Source organism: Cebidichthys violaceus, unplaced genomic scaffold (genome assembly GCF_023349555.1).
Source record: "Cebidichthys violaceus isolate CVI_PGR_0920_01 unplaced genomic scaffold, fCebVio1.0.p SCAF_16, whole genome shotgun sequence".
Classification (NCBI taxonomy): Eukaryota; Metazoa; Chordata; class Actinopteri; order Perciformes; family Stichaeidae; genus Cebidichthys; species Cebidichthys violaceus.
In genome coordinates this window covers 15366020-15388381 of record NW_027176329.1, presented here as the reverse complement: position 1 = coordinate 15388381, position 22362 = coordinate 15366020, and the positions used below count along the sequence as shown (strand labels likewise).

Sequence of the window (22362 nt, the reverse complement as noted above, 5' to 3'; positions counted from 1 at the left end):
ACGCTACAACTCGTCAGTCTGGAGTTTCAGATCGTTTCGTGGGAAGTAGATCTGGAATTGACTTTACTTTGACCATCAGTGGAGTTCAGACTGAAGATGCAGGAGATTATTATTGTTCACAGAGTGGCCACAGTTGGCCGTTCACACAGTGATACACCGTCGTACAAAAACCTTCTCAGCAGGAGAGGAACTGATCTGACTCAACAGCTGCACAGAAATACAGACACTTTACATTTGACTGAAATGAAATCGTTTTAATAGTTACATGTCAGGATATAATATTTATACTACAGTAAATGATAATGGTAATCTTGTTGAAATCGGGAATTAATCTATTAATAATAATAATAATAATAATATATTTAAAGTCTCATCAAAGATGAGTTGGAAAATAGAGAAGTTATTAAAAGTAACATGAACACTAAATATTTGCCTCTGAAAAACAATATTTACTTCCATGTGTTTTTGACAGTTATTCTTCAAGTGATTCAAATTTAATTTAAAATTTGGTTGATATTCAAGTTAAACAGTTTCCAACGTACCTCAATACATTGTGTGTATTCAATAATCCTGTGTTCATGGTGAAACGCTGAAGTTATTTTATATTTTGATCACACTGCTGATACTGATACTATAATGACATAATATGTTGAAGATATCCTACTTTATTACTCAGATTTAATTTAAACTTCTCAGACTTTGTAATTCATTCAGATTCTTCATACTTGCTGAACACTTTTAAAACTGTGTTTCTACCAATGACACACTATATATCTGATATAAATACAGTATATCCAATTCTTCTTGAAATATTTTAATGATCAGCTTTGTTATAAAAATATGAATTGGCAGTCAGTGTAATGAAGCAGATTCTGACGTCACAAAAGTTTGAAGGAATCTAGAATAAAGGATGAATTTACTTCTATCATGTCTGGGTGACATTAACTGATAGTCGTGATTATCTCGTCATTTTTCAAAACATGAAAACTATCAAAAAAAACATTTATTAATTTTATGTTATTTCTTTAGACATTCATAAGCAATAATAAAACCCCAAGACTCAGATGAGTTAATTATTTCTAGATGTATTGGAATTATTAAGAAAGAAACATCAGTTTATTTTACAAGAACATACATCATGACATTGAATTTGATGAAAAGTTATTTATTTTGTTGGATTAATCAAAATTAGCATCAAAACGGTATGAATGAAACATGTACATGTCTGGGACAGACAGTGAAAGAAAAAGATAAACAGACATAAAGAGTTACAGAGTACAGACTGAGAGTATCAGAGTGAAACCAGTATCAGAGTCCAGTGAGTCAGGTCAGGACTGGGAACACTGGTCTCTCCTCAGTGTCTCTGAGAGAGGAGTCTGGGAGCCCTGGGTGGCCTCACAGGTCACAGAGCCAACCTTCCTCCACTGGTCTGCAGGGAGCCTCAGGGTGCTGCTCCAGCTGTAGCGGCCGTCCTTCTCCAGCACCCCGGGGCTCCTGCTCTCCTCCCAGCTGCTGCTGCTGCTGCTGCTGTCGTCCACCTTCCAGGCCAGACTCCAGTCTGAGGGGAAGCCCTTGTTGGCCAGGCACATGAGCGTGGCCTTCCCCTGCTGCAGCTCCTCACTGGAGGGGGGCAGCACCGTCAGGGTGGGACGGACATCACCTAGGAGACACCAATCAGCTTAGAGGACAGGGACCACACAGCTGTCAATCAAACACCAGACACTTGGACACCTTTACTGTGAGAGAGTTGATTTTCTCCTTTAAGGAGTTTCTGTCAGATGTTCTTTCTGCTCCACCAGTCACTCACTCACACATTGTTTCACTTCCCTTTAAGAAGCCTCTCATGCATATCAGCACAGAGAGAATCATCATACAGAATGAGCTGAAATATATCAAACTACACTGGAGATAAAACATCAATATGTGGCCAAATATCAAAACATTATCATCCAAAACATTAACTAAACATTACTTTAAAATATTTAGTGGAAACATTTACAAGTACAGAAAATGAAGTGACTACAATCAAACGTTCTTCATGTGGATGTCAGTCATCATTAAAAACTGTTCAAAGATTTAAACATTTTAAAACAATATTTGACACAATGAAGAGGTTTTACACGTTTTCAAATACCTATCTTCATCTTCACTCTGTTAATTTATATTTTACTCATTCTGATTCAGAATTTGTTTTAAAACAGTTTTAATTGAGGTCGAAATGAACCCAAACTTTTAAAACATTTGTAGAAGTTTTATCTTTTTTACATTTCAAGCTGTTTGAGTTTCAGTAGGAGAGGAATGAGTAAATAAATGTTTAGTAAAGCTGCTCTGAGTTAGTCTCCATGATAAAAGTGGAGAAATAAAAACATGAATCCTAAAAGTGTACGATTAAAACAAGATATATTCATCTTTTTCAAACATCAAAAACCTACATTTACAACATTACTTTAGAATAATTCATTCAGTATTATTGTGCAAAAACTTACTTCCAACATCCAGTCTGGTTCCTCCACCAAAAGTCAACCACAGTGATACAAAGTCATTGAGCCGCCGTACAAAAACCTCTCACTGTAGAGAGACACGGCTCTCTGACTTTGACACACTGAACTAAAACTACAAACCCTCAAGATGCAACTTCACCATTTCAACTGGAACTAATGATTATCCTGTAATTTAATGTTTTACTTTCTTAAATATGAGTATTTTAATTTCTGTTGCTAAAGTGAACTTTGTCTCTTAGTGCAAAATATTTGACGAAAAAGTTGTTCATGATGGTGGAAAGAAAACTACTTTTCTGAGTCTGTTGAATATAAAAGAATACAAAGACAAATTACTCCTGAAATAATTAAAATGTAAATATTTGACTTACTTCCAACATCCAGTCTGGTTCCTCCACCGAACGTGTACCACAGTGATACAAAGTCATTGAGCCGCCGTACAAAAACCTCTCACTGTAGAGAGACACGGCTCTCTGACTTTGACACAAACAAACTCAACAAACACATTCACAGTTTACCCAGTTTATGTAATCACTGGTTAAAATGTTTAAAACTGATTCAGAAATGATACATATGTATTTAACTATTTATTTGTGAAATGTTGAACATCTATGGGCAATATTTACTTGTCTCTTTGTAAAACAAATTGATATAAGATATTCGTAAAGAAAAACTCTTCAATAAATACTGCGAAATGTAAATAATTATCATAAATACATTTTATTTTAGATAATGGCAAATGACAAATTATAACTTTGTTTAAGTTTGTACAACAGTGATGATGGTTGATGTGGTAGTGAATTTGGGGAAAATCAAAACAATATTCTGGATTTCAGTTTTTCCATCAAACCAAAGACTCTAATAAATGAGCACTGACACATTCCTGATCAATACTCTGATAAAGTGATGGATCCATTGATAAACAGCATCATCACAGTAATCCAAGTCCCTGTTGGAGTCAGTCAGAGCATTTCCATAGAGAGCCACTTTGCATCAGCAGCACCATGCTCCAGTGCTCTGGGAGAGTTTATAGTCCTGAGAGTTGAACACTGGATGACTGACAGCTGTCCTTCATCACAACAGAAGACACAGAAATCGTCCTCATCAAAAACATGACTTTGATCTCCGTCCTCATCTGGACTCTCCTCTGCTGCTGCTTCACAGGTAAAGTCCAGAGAATCAAACTCCTCTCCTCTGTGAACATCCGTCCCTCTGAAATGAAGCCGACTAAACCGTGACTCTGCTTTATGTTTTTGTCTCTGTGTCCTCAGAGTCCAGAGGACAGGTCACAGTGACTCAGCCTGGAGCAGTGAGCTCTGCTCTGGGAGGCTCCGTCTCCATCACATGTAGGACCAGTCAGAATGTTTATGGCTCTAACTACTTAGCCTGGTACCAACAGAGAGATGGAGAACGTCCGAAACTGCTTATCTATTTGGCAACTTCTCGACAATCAGGGATTCCAGGTCGTTTTACAGGCAGTGGATCAAACTCTGACTTCACTCTGACCATCAGTGGAGTTCAGACTGAAGATGCAGCAGTTTACTACTGTCAGAGTGTTCATCACATCAACAGTCAGTGGGTGTTCACACAGTGAAAAAGCATCGTACAAAAACCTCCCTCAGTCAAACTGAACAGAAACTGAACTGACTGCTGCAGCTGGAAGCTACTGCAGAGACTGATACACTTCACTGAAGACACACACACACACACACACACACACACACACACACACATTCAAGATGTTATGACTTCTCACAACAATACATTGACTTATATTAATTTTCTGGGAAGTACCCAGTGGAGGTCCGTGTATTTTATACCTGGGCCTTCAATGCTGTCCTGCTACAGTTGAACCACTTCCAAATAACCTCATTATGACTCCAGCATGACGGGATGCTTCGTTATTAACGGGCAATGCATAAAGTCAAAATCAATGTAATTAACACAATGACAAGAACAAACTGACAAGAACCAGTCACATATATTTACTTGACAACAAAGCAGGTAGAATAACATGAAACCCAAATAACACGATTCAACAGTTCTCTGCACATTCCAGCAACACTGCGGCGCTAAAACACACATTCCACCACACACTCAAGAACACGGGCCATTCACATATTATTCACATCAGAGGGAACAATATTAACCATATCATAAAAACGACACCACAGACAAATTAACACAGTAGTAACGCTACAGCAGATGTAAAAAAAGAAAAGCAGTTCACTTACCAAAGCTGCTGTTCACTATTTAAAGACAAAGTATATCCTCCTTTCTTTGTTTACAAAGAGTTTAATACCACGGTTGTTCAGTACATCCGTGCAGTTTAGTTCCAGCACGAGGTCCTTCCCGATTCATGGACGCCAGTGATGACAGTCGAGTCTCCCCAGTTGTATTTCTTGAATACATTTGAATGCGTTTGAGTCAGTGACGTGCGGTGAGGTTCGTGTCTGGTGAGGCTCTGACTCTACATAAGTCAGATTTACAAATATATGAACCCAATAGAGAAGTTTAAATCACCATTCAATTAGCAGCTTGCACGTTGACTACTGGTTTTTTTTCATATCAGCATTATTTACACACACACACACACACACACACACACACACACACACACACACACACATAGGTAAAGTACATATTAGATTCCACCGGGAGCGTTTCAGAAGCGGAGCGCTCGCGGGCTCCACACGCGAACATCGTGAGATTCCGCGAAAATCTGCGTAGCAACCACGGATGTATAAAGAGAACAACAAACACATAAACGGTTACTTTACCTGTCCGACGTTGAATTGCTGTTGATTTGTTCATATTTCCTTGTTTCTTGAGACATTTTTAAGCTTGGATATATAATCTTACATTTTTGTGGTCAAAGCAAAATATAAAAAGAAGAAGAGAAGTGTAGAAGAAGAGCAACGACAGAACAAGCATCAACCCGACCCGTGGGCTCTCGCTCGCCCCCTTCTTTGAGACAGAGTAGTGTTTGCCTCTCTGTGCTTTTTCACTGCGGTTTCTGTCAGATCAGCAACACTAAATATGTTCTACACAGACGTGAAATACATTACCTATTCTATGGAAAGAAAATACATATAATAAAAGTGTCTACAAATATTACAGTGGTGACAAACAATGAGAAAGCTAAGAGGCACGCGCTCCACCCAGTTAGTGAAGGATTCACAGTCTGAGGAGAGGAACAGCTCGTCACTGCCTCACCTCACTGTCTCCTCTGTTTGAACAGGACATGCGCTAATTCAGCGATTTTGATTATAAAAATACTTGAAATGATTGGAATCATACAGAAATTACATTTATAGCACAGATCAGTATAGAAATATTAATATTTATTTTATTTTAGCATTATTTGTTTTTTACTTGTCATGATGACCTCCCCTGACCTCACGTCCCTGGTTTGAGGGCTGAAAATGTCCGCTCGACAGAGACACTAGAGTTTGGGATTGTCACCGCCAAACATGGCAAAACGTTAAAAATGTAATGTCACGTAAAAACTTCTTGCATATCTTTAAACTTTAACTCTTTTTACTACAAAGTCCTGCTAGCTATTTTCACAACAGTCACGCTACTCCACTGACCAATGAAGTCGCACGTTAATGATGACGTACTTGTAGGCCAGCTAGAAGGCTCTGGCATGTGAAAGAATACGGCCAACATGTCAAACTAAAAATGTGATTGGTTGAAGACTATGACGATAACAATATTGTCCCCATTTACTTGAACTGCAAAGAGATTCACTTGTAATTCTGAAGGCCTCTGGGCAGATTTTTTTTACTTAGAGACAACATAGAGGTGAAATGTGATTGGATAAAAGCTCTACTTAAAACAAGCTGTGCTGAAAGCAGCGCAACTGAGGAAGACAGCTACTGTATGCAATGAGATAATAAGCTAAAGGGAAAAATATGTAGAATACATGTAGTGTATTTATGAAAAATAATTCTGTCAGTGTCTAGGCCAGCAGAGAAGGCCTTGCTGGCCCTGATGGCCCACCATTGGTGTCATGATTTAAATAGCCAGTGAGGAGGAAACATCATGATGTGTTGAAGACAGCTACAGTTCACTGACTCTGTGTTTTTACAGTAATTGAAAATACCAAACAATAGCGTACGGCTTGAATAGGACGTCTATCGCTGAGGATGAATCATTTGAAAACTTAAAGCAGAGAGGAGGCTCCGGTCCACCGTCTAGAACTGAAGATGACTTCCATGTTTTCTGGTTCTGTCCACATTTCCAAAACCTCTGGTTGATTTTCTCAAACAAACGATCTGAGATCCTCAACCTCAGCCTTCCTTAAAGCTTCGTCACAGCTTTACTTGGTGAAATCTCCATATTACAAACACATAAACATGTCAAACCAACATTGATATTGATAACAGTCATCACTGTCCTAAAAGACCATAATACCAAACTGGAAAGACAGAACAAAACTGTCCTCAAGTCACTGGATCAGTTCACTACCAGACCATTCAATGTCCTCCACATGTAAATATGTAAATGTGTAGATCAAAGCTGTCATCAGTGAGGAGGAAACATGATGATGTGTTGAGGACAGCTACACTTCACTGACTCTGAGTGTTTGCATATGTGTCCTGCCTCTCTGCTCCCAGCCGTTAAGAGGCCAGTGTTGATCAGTGGCTGTCCAGGCCTTTCAGAGACACTGACACGCCGGCAGCACAATGATGATGTCACTGACTCTACTGCTGACCACCCTGGGGCTCCTTGTTCAGGGTGAGACTCTCTTCTGAAAACTTTGCTTCACTACAATGATGTTCTGCTGTGATGGAGAAACAGTGAAACAAGCAGCATTTACCTTCTTCCATCTGTTCTCCATGTTGAAGAAATGAGACTCTTCTGTTTGGATGTTGATCATCTTTCTCCAAACTGGATTTGTCTCAATAACCCTTCTGCTCTTTTTCATGTTTTCCAGATTCATCAGGAGAAATCATCCTGACTCAGTCTCCTGGATCTCAGTCTGTTGTTCCAGGACAGACTGTCTCCATCAGATGTAAAACCAGTTCAAGTGTTAGTAGCTACCTTCACTGGTACCTTCAGAAATCAGGAGAATCTCCCAAACTTTTGATTTATGACGCTACAACTCGTCAGTCTGGGATTTCAGATCGTTTCAGTGGAAGTGGATCAGGAACTGACTTCACTTTGACCATCAGTGGAGTTCAGACTGAAGATGCAGGAGATTATTATTGTCAGCAGAGTAACAGCTGGCCGTTCACACAGTGATACACCGTCGTACAAAAACCTCCTCAGCTGAAGAGGAACTGATCTGACTCAACAGCTGCACAGAAATACAGACACTTTAAGTTAGAACAACTATGAATATAATATAACAGAATAATGTCAAGAAATATTATTTATACTATAGTAAGTTTTAATGGTAATCTTGTTGAAATAGGTTATTTATCAAAATAATTAAAGTCTCATGAAAGATAAGTCGAAAAGTAGATAAGTTAACACAAGTAACATAAACAATAGATATTTGACTCTGAAATATAATATTTACTTCCATGTGTTCTAAAGATTATTTTTCAAGTAATTCAAAAACATTATACGTTAAAACAGTAAAACATTTATCTTTTCCAACACAAATAAACACATTGAGTTTGTTTATATGATCTTGTGTTTATAGTAAAACACATCTTATGTCATTTTTGAAACTTCTAAATATGTTTCCACTTGAGAGTTTCTATCAATGACAAACTTAATTTGTGATATACATGAAGTATATCTAATTTTCTTTAAACTATATAAGATTCCATTTTTATAGAAAAAACTACAATTCCATTCAGAGTAATGAAGCAGATTCAAGTCATACAATATTTAAGGAATCTGGAATAAATGGTGGATTTAATTATATTATGTCAGGGTCACAAGAACCTCAAAGTAATGATTATCAAACTAGTTTCTTTAAAAATATGAAAAAAATATTAAACACAACAGTATAGTATTATTACATTATTTTTAGAGAAATGTCCAAGCCATTTTAAAACATTGGACTCAGTTGGGTTGAATGTTTCCAAAATTAATGGAACTATAAAAAAGCAACATCTGTTTATTTTTTAATAACGTATGTGAAAACAACGAATTTGATGAAAAGTTCTTTATTGTAGTAAATATAAAACAACATTCAACATGGCATTATATTAACTTAAAGTTGTTTTCTTCCAAAATTGCCAGAAATGTTTTAATTTTAAGACTGAATCTTTCTCTTTAACTTTTAAAACAGCAACATCTGTTTATTTAATAAAATTATACATGAAAACAATTCTCTTCATGAAAAGTACTTTATTGTTTTAAATCAACCTGAATTACAACAACAAAACGTTATCAATGCAACATGAACTGAGACAGTGAGTGAGTGAAAGAAAGAGATAAACAGACATAAAGAGTTACAGAGTACAGACTGAGAGTATCAGAGTGAAACCAGTATCAGAGTCCAGTGAGTCAGGTCAGGACTGAGAACACTGGTCTCTCCTCAGTGTCTCTGAGAGAGGAGTCTGGGAGCCCTGGGTGGCCTCACAGGTCACAGAGCCCACCTTCCTCCACTGGTCTGCAGGGAGCCTCAGGGTGCTGCTCCAGCTGTAGCGGCCGTCCTTCTCCAGCACCCCGGGGCTCCTGCTCTCCTCCCAGCTGCTGCTGCTGCTGCTGCTGTCGTCCACCTTCCAGGCCAGACTCCAGTCTGAGGGGAAGCCCTTGTTGGCCAGGCACATGAGCGTGGCCTTCCCCTGCTGCAGCTCCTCACTGGAGGGGGGCAGCACCGTCAGGGTGGGGACGACTCGACCCACTGCAGAGAGAGAGATTCATGAAGTTCATATGAGGCTACTACTTCTGTTGGTCTTCCTCAGATTGAATCAAACTGATCTCAAACGTTTCTCTTCTCTCTCTGAGCTCAGTAACCGCAGCAACAGACAAGCATCACTGCTGAACCATGACAACAGACAGGTTTCAGTACTGAAGATAAAACATCTAAACTGACCTTCTTTAACTAAACTTTGGAAATTCAAAATATTACAGCGATAGTACATATGAAGATTATGAAGCTTGTATTGTTTTAACTATTTTAAGTATTTCTTGTTTTAATTCAAAACCTCATAGATGATGATATGTGTTTGTTCACATCATGTAAGCAGGAATCATCACTGAACAGTCGGGGTTCATTACTGACACATTCCTACTATTCTTAACTACTGAAATACTTTTTTAAACTCATACGACATGTTTATTAGCTTTAAAAGCATCAGTCTGAGAGGAAAATTTAATCACAACCACATTAAACACTGAACAAAAATATATGAATAAAAAGTCATTCTTTAGCCGTAACATCAAATATTTTACATAAAAATGAAAATATTTTCTTCATGAAAATGAATGTAGAGTAGTTACGAATTAATTTGAATAATGTATAAACTTAAAGTAAAATCTTCTGTGCAACAAGATTATTCATTGGAGTGGATTTTTATCAACCTATCAACACTGAAGACCAGATAATTGTTACAAGTATATAAAATGTTGAATATCAAAGAAAATATAACAGTAAGCTCTACAGCTATGACATTCAAACAGAATACATGTATAATGTAGGTTATTAAGGGAGTCAATTGTACTTACAGTTAACGTTCAGTCTGGTTCCTCCACCAAAAGTCCACCACAGTGATACAAAGTCATTGAGCCGCCGTACAAAAACCTCTCACTGTAGAGAGACACGGCTCTCTGACTTTGACACATTGAACTAAAACTACAAACCCTCAAGATGAAACTTCACCATTTCAACTGGAACTAATGATTATCCTGTAATTTAATGTTCTACTTTCTTAAATATGAGTATTTTAATTTCTGTTGCTAAAGTGAACTTTGACTCTTAGTGCAAAATATTTGACGAAAAAGTTGTTCATGATGGTGGAAAGAAAACTACTTTTCTGAGTCTGTTGAATATAAAAGAATACAAAGACAAATTACTCCTGAAATAATTAAAATGTAAATATTTGACTTACTTCCAACATCCAGTCTGGTTCCTCCACCGAACGTGTACCACAGTGATACAAAGTCATTGAGCCGCCGTACAAAAACCTCTCACTGTAGAGAGACACGGCTCTCTGACTTTGACACAAACAAACTCAACAAACACATTCACAGTTTACCCAGTTTATGTAATAACTGGTTAAAATGTTTAAAACTGATTCACAAATGATACATATGTATTTAACAACTTATTTGTGAAATGTTGAACATCTATGGGCAATATTTACTTGTCTTTTAGTAAAACCAATTGATGGTTGATCAAGATATTCCTAAAGAAAAACTCTTCAACAAATCCTGCCAAATGTAAATAATTATCATAAACTCATGTTTTTTTACATACTGTGATACATTAAAAAACAATATTTTGTTTAAATTCGTCCCACAGTGATGTTGATTTGTGTTGTAGTGAATTATGGAGATTTTACAAAACATTTCAGAGGAAAATGTTTCCATCAAACTCAAACCAAAGACTTTAATAAATGAGCACTGACACATTCCTGATCAATACTCTGATAAAGTGATGGATCCATTGATAAACAGCATCATCACAGTAATCCAAGTCCCTGTTGGAGTCAGTCAGAGCATTTCCATAGAGAGCCACTTTGCATCAGCAGCACCATGCTCCAGTGCTCTGGGAGACTTTATAGTCCTGAGAGTTGAACACTGGATGACTGACAGCTGTCCTTCATCACAACAGAAGACACAGAAATCGTCCTCATCAAAAACATGACTTTGATCTCCGTCCTCATCTGGACTCTCCTCTGCTGCTGCTTCACAGGTAAAGTCCAGAGAATCAAACTCCTCTCCTCTGTGAACATCCGTCCCTCTGAAATGAAGCCGACTAAACCGTGACTCTGCTTTATGTTTTTGTCTCTGTGTCCTCAGAGTCCAGAGGACAGGTCACAGTGACTCAGCCTGGAGCAGTGAGCTCTGCTGTGGGAGGCTCCGTCTCCATCACATGTAGGACCAGTCAGAATGTTTATGTTTATAACAGCTATCACCGTTTAGCCTGGTACCAACAGAGAGATGGAGAAACTCCTAAACTGCTCATTTACTCTGCTAGCACTCGACAATCAGGGATTCCAGGTCGTTTTACAGGCAGTGGATCAAACTCTGACTTCACTCTGACCATCAGTGGAGTTCAGACTGAAGATGCAGCAGTTTACTACTGTCAGAGTGTTCATTCCATCAACAGTCAGTATGTGTTCACACAGTGAAAAAGCGTCGTACAAAAACCTCCCTCAGTCAGACTGAACAGAAACTGAACTGACTGCTGCAGCTGGAAGCTACTGCAGAGACTGATACACTTCACTGAAGACACACACACACACACACACACACACACACACACACACACACACACACACACACACACACACACATTCAAGATGTTATGACTTCTCACAACAATACATTGACTTACATTAATTTTCAGGGAAGTACCCAGTGGAGGGCCGTGTATTTTATACCTGGGCCTTCAATGCTGTCCTGCTACAGTTGAACCACTTCCAAATAACCTCATTATGACTCCAGCATGACGGGATGCTTCGTTATTAACGGGCAATGCATATAGTCAAAATCAATGTAATTAACACAATGACAAGAACCAACTGACAAGAACCAGTCACATATATTTACATGACAACAAAGCAGGTAGAATAACATAAAACCCAAATAACACGATTCAACAGTTCTCTGCACATTCCAGCAACACTGCGGCGCTAAAACACACATTCCACCACACACTCAAGAACACGGGCCATTCACATATTATTCACATCAGAGGGAACAATATTAACCATATCATAAAAACGACACATTGACAAATGAACACAGTAGTAACGCTACTGCAGATGTAAAAAAACAAAAGCAGTTCACTTACCAAAGCTGCTGTTCACTATTTAAAGACAAAGTATATCCTCCTTTCTTTGTTTACAAAGAGTTTAATACCACGGTTGTTCAGTACATCGGTGCAGTTTAGTTCCAGTAAGAGGTCCTTGTCGATTTATGGATGCCAGTGATGACAGTCAAGTTTCCCCAGTTGTTTTTCGTGAATATGTTTTAATGCGTTTGAGGGCTGAAAATGTTCGCTCGACAGAGACAGTAGATACTGGATATGTCACCGGCCAAAATATCAAAACGCTAAAAATGTAATGTCACGTAAAAACTTATTGCATATCTTTAAACTTTAACTCTTTTTACTAAAAAGTTCTGCTAGCTAATTTCACAACAGTTACGCTACTCCAGTGATCAATCAAGCCGCACATTAATGATGACGTACTCAAATAGGCCAGAAATCTGATTGGATAAAAGCTCTACTTAAAACAAGCTGTGCTGAAAGCAGCTCAACTGAGGAAGACAGTAGCTACTGTATGCAAAGAGATAATAAGCTAAGGGGAAAAATATGTAGAATACATGTAGTGTATTTATGAAAAATAATTCTGTCAGTGTCTAGGCCAGCAGAGAAGGCCTTGCTGGCCCTGATGGCCCACCATTGGTGTCATGATTTAAATAGCCAGTGAGGAGGAAACATCATGATGTGTTGAAGACAGCTACAGTTCACTGACTCTGTGTTTTTAAAGTAATTGAAAATACCAAACAATAGCGTACGGCTTGAATAGGACGTCTATCGCTGAGGATGAATCATTTAAAAACCTAAAGCAGATAGGAGGCTCCGGTCCACCGTCTAGAACTGAAGATGACTTCCATGTTTTCTGGTTCTGTCCACATTTCCAAAACCTCTGGTTGATTTTCTCAAACAAACGATCTGAGATCCTCAACCTCTGCCTTCCTTAAGGCCTCATCACAGCTTTACTTGGTGAAATCTCCATATTACAAACACATAAACATGTCAAACCCACATTAATATTGATATCACTCATCACTGTCCTAAAAGACCATAATACCAAACTGGAAAGACGGAAAAAAACTGTCCACAAGTCACTGGATCAGTTCACTACCAGACCATTCAATGTCCTCCACATGTAAATATGTAAATGTGTAGATCAAAGCTGTCATCAGTGAGGAGGAAACATGATGATGTGTTGAGGACAGCTACACTTCACTGACTCTGAGTGTTTGCATATGTGTCCTGCCTCTCTGCTCCCAGCCGTTAAGAGGCCAGTGTTGATCAGTGGCTGTCCAGGCCTTTCAGAGACACTGACACGCCGGCAGCACAATGATGATGTCACTGACTCTACTGCTGACCACCCTGGGGCTCCTTGTTCAGGGTGAGACTCTCTTCTGAAAACTTTGCTTCACTACAATGATGTTCTGCTGTGATGGAGAAACAGTGAAACAAGCAGCATTTACCTTCTTCCATCTGTTCTCCATGTTGAAGAAATGAGACTCTTCTGTTTGGATGTTGATCATCTTTCTCCAAACTGGATTTGTCTCAATAACCCTTCTGCTCTTTTTCATGTTTTCCAGATTCATCAGGAGAAATCATCCTGACTCAGTCTCCTGGATCTCAGTCTGTTGTTCCAGGACAGACTGTCTCCATCAGATGTAAAACCAGTTCAAGTGTTAGTAGCTACCTTCACTGGTACCTTCAGAAATCAGGAGAATCTCCCAAACTTTTGATTTATTACGCTACAACTCGTCAGTCTGGAGTTTCAGATCGTTTCAGTGGAAGTGGATCTGGAACTGACTTCACTTTGACCATCAGTGGAGTTCAGACTGAAGATGCAGGAGATTATTACTGTCAGCACTGTTACAGTTGGCCGTTGACACAGTGATACACCGTCGTACAAAAATCTCCTCAGCTGAAGAGGAACTGATCTGACTCAACAGCTGCATCGCAATTTAAACACTAGATATTTGATAAATATACATTTTTATGGAAGAACAAAAAAACACTTTAAGCATATTTCTGTTAAATAAAGTTTTAGGAGTATTTCTTAAAGTGGTTTGTGAGTAATTAGAAGTTTGCTCAAAGTAAGAACCAAAATAATATAATTACAGCTTTTACAACATTATAATCTAAGTGATTATAACATTCTAACAAATAATCAATACTTTAGTTCAATAGTTTTTAAACAAAATCAAAGTCAACTTTCTATATTTTCTTTGGAAAATGTCAAGCTTCAACCTCAGAACGGAAAAAAAAAATACGAATTACAGTTCAAAACTAAACAATTTCTGTCTGTTATACATTTTATAGAACTATTTATACATTTTACTATACTCATCCATTTGAAGTGTTTTGTATATATTTAGAAGTTTATAAACTATATAATACAGCGCAATTCAGATCAGAGTAGGTCACTGAGACTAATTTCTTTCTAAAATAATGACCAGAAATGATAAATGATGAAATGATCTGAAGCTAAAACAAACTCAGTCTCTTTTGATTAAATACATCCACTGTTGTAATGCTAGACAACCACATATTACAACAGTTAGACTATTATATTATACATGGATACAGTTGATTTGAACAATAGCTTTTTTGTATTTTAATATAATATCAGTTTTACGACAGGAAGTGAAAAATGATCATATGTTAGTTCAACAGACAGACATTATTATAACTTCTTTCGTGCCACATCTTTTGGTGGAGATTTACTGTCTCATTTAAATAACATTTTGTGCAAAATCTCAAATTGCATTCATGATAAGTGATAACAAAGAGAAATATGATTCACCATTTAAATGTTCTGACCATGTGTATTGTTAAAAAACTTACGTAATATAAATACAACTGGAACATTGAAAACAATTCTATAAGCTTAAAACCATTAAAAAAATAACCTGGAATGAATTGACATATTACTTTTTGTGACTTTTGTCCATTAAATCTGACTAATGTATAATAAATGTCAAAGAAAGGAAGTCAAAAGACACATCACTTTAATAATACACATGATGAATTCTTTATTGTTTTAAAATGTGGAAACCATCAACACAATAAAGAAGAAGTTAATGTTTAAACATGTCATGAGGAAAGAGAACCAGAGAGAGTTACAGAGTACAGACTGAGAGTATCAGAGTGAAACCAGTATCAGAGTCCAGTGAGTCAGGTCAGGACTGGGAACACTGGTCTCTCCTCAGTGTCTCTGAGAGAGGAGTCTGGGAGCCCTGGGTGGCCTCACAGGTCACAGAGCCCACCTTCCTCCACTGGTCTGCAGGGAGCCTCAGGGTGCTGCTCCAGCTGTAGCGGCCGTCCTTCTCCAGCACCCCGGGGCTCCTGCTCTCCTCCCAGCTGCTGCTGCTGCTGCTGCTGTCGTCCACCTTCCAGGCCAGACTCCAGTCTGAGGGGAAGCCCTTGTTGGCCAGGCACATGAGCGTGGCCTTCCCCTGCTGCAGCTCCTCACTGGAGGGGGGCAGCACCGTCAGGGTGGGACGGACATCACCTAGGAGACACCAATCAGCTTAGAGGACAGGGACCACACAGCTGTCAATCAAACACCAGACACTTGGACACCTTTACTGTGAGAGAGTTGATTTTCTCCTTTAAGGAGTTTCTGTCAGATGTTCTTTCTGCTCCACCAGTCACTCACTCACACATTGTTTCACTTCCTTTAAGAAGCCTCTCATGCATATCAGCACAGAGAGAATCATCATACAGAATGAGCTGAAATATATCAAACTACACTGGAGATAAAACATCAATATGTGGACAAATATCAGAACATTATCATCCAAAACATTAACTAAACATTACTTTAAAATATTTAGTGGAAACATTTACAAGTACAGAAAATGAAGTGACTACAATCAAACGTTCTTCATGTGGATGTCAGTCATCATTAAAAACTGTTCAAAGATTTTAAAATTTCAAAACAATATTTGACACAATGAAGAGGTTTTACACGTTTTCAAATACCTATCTTCATCTTCACTCTGTTCATTTCTATTTTACTCATTCTGATTCAGAATTTATTTTAAAACAGTTTTAATTGAGGTCGATATTAACCCAAACTTTTAAAACATTTGTAGAAGTTTTATCTTTTTTACATTTCAAGCTGTTTAATTTTCAGTTGGAGAGGAATGAGTAAATACATGTTTAGTAAAACTGCTCTGAGTTAGTCTCCATGATAAAGGAGGAGAAATAAAAACATGAATACTAAAAGTGTACGATTAAAACAAGATATATTCATCTGACTCAAACATCCAAAAACTACATTTAAAACATTACTTTAGAATAATTAATTTAGTATATTTGTGTAAAAACTTACTTCCAACATCCAGTCTGGTTCCTCCACCAAAAGTCCACCACAGTGATACAAAGTCATTGAGCCGCCGTACAAAAACCTCTCACTGTAGAGAGACACGGCTCTCTGACTTTGACACAAACAAACTCAACAAACACATTCACAGTTTACCCAGTTTATGTAATCACTGGTTAAAATGTTTAAAACTGATTCAGAAATGATACATATATATTTAACAACTTATTTGTGAAATGTTGAACATCTATGTGCAATATTTACTTGTCTCTTTGTAAAACAAATTGATATAAGATATTCGTAAAAAAACCCCTCTTCAATAAATATTGCTAAATGTAGATAATTATCATCAATACATATTGTAGATTATGGAAGATTACAAATAATAGCTTTGTTTAAGCTTGTACAACAGTGATGTTGGTTGATGTGGTAGTGAATTCGGGGAAAATCCAGAAAATATTTTGGATTTCAGTTTTTCCATCAAACCAAAGACTCTTATAAAGAGCACTGACACATTCCTGATCAATACTCTGATAAAGTGATGGATCCATTGATAAACAGCATCATCACAGTAATCCAAGTCCCTGTTGGAGTCAGTCAGAGCATTTCCATAGAGAGACACTTTGCATCAGCAGCACCATGCTCCAGTGCTCTGGGAGAGTTTATAGTCCTGAGAGTTGAACACTGGATGACTGACAGCTGTCCTTCATCACAACAGAAGACACAGAAATCGTCCTCATCAAAAACATGACTTTGATCTCCGTCCTCATCTGGACTCTCCTCTGCTGCTGCTTCACAGGTAAAGTCCAGAGAATCAAACTCCTCTCCTCTGTGAACATCCGTCCCTCTGAAATGAAGCCGACTAAACCGTGACTCTGCTTTATGTTTTTGTCTCTGTGTCCTCAGAGTCCAGAGGACAGGTCACAGTGACTCAGCCTGGAGCAGTGAGCTCTGCTCTGGGAGGCTCCGTCTCCATCACATGTAGGACCAGTCAGAATGTTTATGTTTATAGCTCAAATCACTGCTTAGCCTGGTACCAACAGAGAGATGGAGAAGCTCCTAAACGGCTCATTTACTATGCTAGCACTCGAGCATCAGGGATTCCAGGTCGTTTTACAGGCAGTGGATCAAACTCTGACTTCACTCTGACCATCAGTGGAGTTCAGACTGAAGATGCAGCAGTTTACTACTGTCAGAGTCTTCATTACATCAACAGTCAGTATGTGTTCACACAGTGAAAAAGCGTCGTACAAAAACCTCCCTCAGTCAGACTGAACAGAAACTGAACTGACTGCTGCAGCTGGAAGCTACTGCAGAGACTGATACACTTCACTGAAGACACACACACACACACACACACACACACACACACACACACATACGCACACAATTAAGAAGATTAAATATTTCAGTATTGTTGCTGTAACCACGAATGAACATTTATCACAAGAAGTTCAATGACAAAAAATGATCTTGGTTTTAATGAATTTATCTTTCCACCCCAGCTTTTCACCATCCATTCATATCCTGTTATAGTCTCATGTTCTAATCTGATTTATCAAATAATCAAGAAAAGCCAACATGAAAACATTAATATTATCTTCATATATCTGCATGTAAAACATATGCAAAAACACATTTTCTCTTACATGCAACTCAAAATCCCAACACACACATTGAGATTAATAGTTCATTCTTCATCTTGAAAACATAAGAACAATCTCTTCTCAATGTTCATCCATTAACTGTTGTTGAGCCTTCAGTCACATCCTCAGCAGATGGAGTCGCCCAGTTGTCATTGAAATGTAGATTTTCAAATTCCCAACAGGAAAACTACTGAATGGACCTTGTGGTGAAATAGTTTTAATTGTAAAGCTTTAACTTTCAACCTCAACTTTTTAGTCAACGTGGACGAGAAGTTGTTAAAGTGCAGCATGAAGATCTTCAGAGAACTCACATCTACATGAACTTGAGTGAAACAAATCTGTCCAACTGGAATAGACGGTGGGCTGAAGGTGTTCTTAGTGTTGGAGATTGATCTCCATTGATCAGTGACGGGCCGTGCATTTTATACCTGGGCCTTCACTGCTGTCCTGCAGCTGAAACACAGCTTTGGTTATTTGTTTTCTGTAAAAATGAAGCTCAGCACCTATAAATACACTAGCTGCAGAGTGCAAACATGAATATGCCGGGAGTTTGTCTCCTCTCTGCTCTGACTGCAGCTGGGACTGCTGCGCCAGGCTGATGTTAGAGTGACCGTCTGTGAGTGCTTTGGGGCGGTGGAGGGGCTCACGGCAGCTCCCGCTGCTGGGTCATGACAGTGCAGAACGTACGTGTATTCACGTCAGTCAAACACCAGAAAAATTTCACACAACACCAGTAAAAGTCACTAGATTTGTCGCCAGATTCAGCAAGAAAGTCGACAAATTGGCAACACTGGCACCGGCTAAATATGTCCCAAGCGCAACATTGGATGTAACAATAGATCCTATCACATATAAAACCAAACAAAAATCCATCTTCATAAAAACAAGTTGACTTACCGAATGCTGATCACAGATAAACTCCATCCTCCTTTCTTTGTTGAAGAGTTTAATCCCAGGTTAAATCCCAACTCGTCACTGAGTGTTAAAAAAACAAAAGCTAGGTAAAAAAAATCTAAAAAAATCTACACCAAGCAAAATGCAAAAAATGTCATAATTTCTTCCATATCTTTTTATTTGAACTCTTACTACTCCGACTAAGCCTCTGCTGTTAAGTTTCGTTTTCCAACAGTCACATGCTCTGACCAATCACAGCGCACGCTGCACCTCACCGCAGAGCTGCACCTGGAAACTGAGCTGCACGTTAATGCTGACGTACTTGTAGGCCAGCTAGAAGGCTCTGGCACATCAAAGAATACGCCCAACATGTCAAACTAAAGATCTGATTGGTTGAAGACTATGACAATCAACATTATTGTCCCCATTTACTTAAACTGCAAAGGGCTTCACGTGTGAGTCTGCAGGCCTCGGGCCTCTCTTCTTAAGCTACATCCATACTACTCCGTTTACGTTTGGAAATGGAGTTTTCAAACAAAAACGATCTCCGTCCACACGGCGTTTCAGCCATCGTTTCCGAAATGATCTCCGTCCACACCACACGCCTGGAAACGAATATCACGTGACTCTTCACGTACACTGGGCATGCGCCGATGTAAACAGGAAGTAGATTGTCGTATTTTGTAACAAAGCAACCAGAGTAATAAAGTAGTCTTTAATGATCGTAAGTACGTGTTTGATACTTAAGATCTTCTCTCAAATATTCCTCTATAAACTCAGATACAGTTCGTGGAAAGTTTTATAAGTTTTATTTTTCAGACTTAACGTTAGTTACGGCGCTGCAGGTCTCTCTCTCTCTCTCTCTCTCTCTCTCTCTCTCTCTCTCTCTCTCTCTCTCCGCTCACTGATCTCTCTCTCTCTCTCTCTCTCTCTCTCTCTCTCTCTCTCTCTCTCCGCTCACTGATGTATCTCTCTCTCTCTCTCTCTCTCTCTCTCTCTCTCTCTCACCGCTCACCGATCGCTACAATAACAGCTGTTTCCTCTGCAGACATGCAGACTTTACCTGGACAACAGCTGCTAGTAAAGACAACAAGGTCATCAATGCCTGTAATCAGTTGTCCGCGTTAAATTAACCTGGTAGTCGATCGCGGGTGTCTACGTCATCGTTTCCAAACTTATGCGTTTCCGTCCGTCCAGACGAACATCAAACAAACGATCTGAGATCCTCAACCTCAGCCTTCCTTAAGGCCTCATCACAGCTTTACTTGGTGACATCTCCACATTACAAACATAAACATGTCAAACCCACATTAATATTGATATCATTCATCACTGTCCAAAGAGAACATATTACCAAACTGGAAAGACGAAAACAAAACTGTCCACAAGACACTGGATCAGTTCACTACCAGACCATTCAATGTCCTCCACATGTAAATATGTAAATGTGTAGATCAAAGCTGTCAGCAGTGAGGAGGAAACATGATGATGTGTTGAGGACAGCTACACTTCACTGACTCTGAGTGTTTGCATATGTGTCCTGCCTCTCTGCTCCCAGCCGTTAAGAGGCCAGTGTTGATCAGTGGCTGTCCAGGCCTTTCAGAGACACTGACACGCCGGCAGCACAATGATGATGTCACTGACTCTACTGCTGACCACCCTGGGGCTCCTTGTTCAGGGTGAGACTCTCTTCTGAAAACTTTGCTTCACCACAATGATGTTCTGCTGTGATGGAGAAACAGTGAAACAAGCAGCATTTACCTTCTTCCATCTGTTCTCCATGTTGAAGAAATGAGACTCTTCTGTTTGGATGTTGATCATCTTTCTCCAAACTGGATTTGTCTCAATAACCCTTCTCCTTTTTTTTCATGTTTTCCAAATTCATCAGGAGAAATCATCCTGACTCAGTCTCCTGGATCTCAGTCTGTTGTTCCAGGACAGACTGTCTCCATCAGATGTAAAGCCAGTTCAAGTGCTGGTAGCAGCCTTCACTGGTACCTTCAGAAATCTGGAGAATCTCCCAAACTTTTGATTTATGCTGCTACAAATCGTCAGTCTGGGATTTCAGATCGTTTCAGTGGAAGTGGATCTGGAACTGACTTCACTTTGACCATCAGTGGAGTTCAGACTGAAGATGCAGCAGTTTACTACTGTCAGAGTCTTCATTACATCAACAGTCAGTATGTGTTCACACAGTGAAAAAGCGTCGTACAAAAACCTCCCTCAGTCAAACTGAACAGAAACTGAACTGACTGCTGCAGCTGGAAGCTACTGCAGAGACTGATACACTTCACTGAAGACACACACACACACACTCACACACACACACACACACACACACAAACACACACACACACACACACACACACACACACACACACACACACACACACACACAAACATTTAGTTGGTAAGATTACTTTTCTTCACCTCCTCTATCTCTAACAGCATATTTACCGACATTACAAAACACTTTTTAAACATGAAGATGTCTTATCTCCACTTGACTCTGCATTTCATAATGAACCCTTTCAATCTTTTTTGTCAGAAAGTAATCAAGAAAAGCTTCATATGTAGCACTGTCTTAGACCAGAGTACATTTGAACTTTTTATTAAAAGATAATGTTATGATTTGTAGAACAGGTAGCAGGATAAGGACCCAACACAGATACAGATGAGGAGGAAGATGGAACAATTCAATGCTTTATTTGAAATGGCTGACAGGCATGGTCTGCTATTTAACAGTCTCTGTTGGTCAGGAAGGTTCTAAGATGCAGGAGATTATTATTGTCAGCAGAGTAACAGCTGGCCGTTCACACAGTGATACACCGTCGTACAAAAACCTCCTCAGCTGAAGAGGAACTGATCTGAATCAACAGCTGCACAGAAATACAGACACTTTAAGTTAGAACAACAATGAATATAATATAACAGAATAATGTCAAGAAATATTATTTATACTATAATAAGTTTTAATGGTAATCTTGTTGAAATAGGTTATTTATCAAAATAATTAAAGTCTCATCAAAGATAAGTCAAAAAGTAGATAAGTTAATACAGGTAACATAAACAATAGATATTTGACTCTGAAATATAATATTTACTTCC

General features: G+C 38.7%; 4 gene segments (V, D, J or C); 1 reads left to right on the top strand and 3 right to left on the bottom strand.

Annotated features, from left to right (window-relative positions):
• Positions 1-1149: 1149 nt before the first annotated feature.
• LOC137872986 (Ig kappa-b4 chain C region-like) lies at positions 1150-5201 on the bottom strand. The segment is given in 3 exon segments: positions 1150-1660; positions 2870-2945; positions 5154-5201. Coding segments are annotated over 3 exon segments (456 nt in total).
• Positions 5202-8790: 3589 nt separating this feature from the next.
• LOC137872985 (Ig kappa-b4 chain C region-like) lies at positions 8791-10573 on the bottom strand. The segment is given in 3 exon segments: positions 8791-9309; positions 10134-10209; positions 10517-10573. Coding segments are annotated over 3 exon segments (468 nt in total).
• Positions 10574-15394: 4821 nt separating this feature from the next.
• Positions 15395-16763, bottom strand: LOC137872464 (Ig kappa-b4 chain C region-like; the record flags this gene model as incomplete). The annotated part of the segment is given in 2 exon segments: positions 15395-15898; positions 16724-16763. Coding segments are annotated over 2 exon segments (372 nt in total), but the record flags the coding sequence as incomplete, so codon positions are not given.
• Positions 16764-20749: 3986 nt separating this feature from the next.
• LOC137872463 (immunoglobulin kappa variable 6D-21-like) lies at positions 20750-21494 on the top strand. The segment is given in 2 exon segments: positions 20750-20933; positions 21143-21494. Coding segments are annotated over 2 exon segments (363 nt in total).
• The last annotated feature ends 868 nt before the right edge of the window (positions 21495-22362 follow it).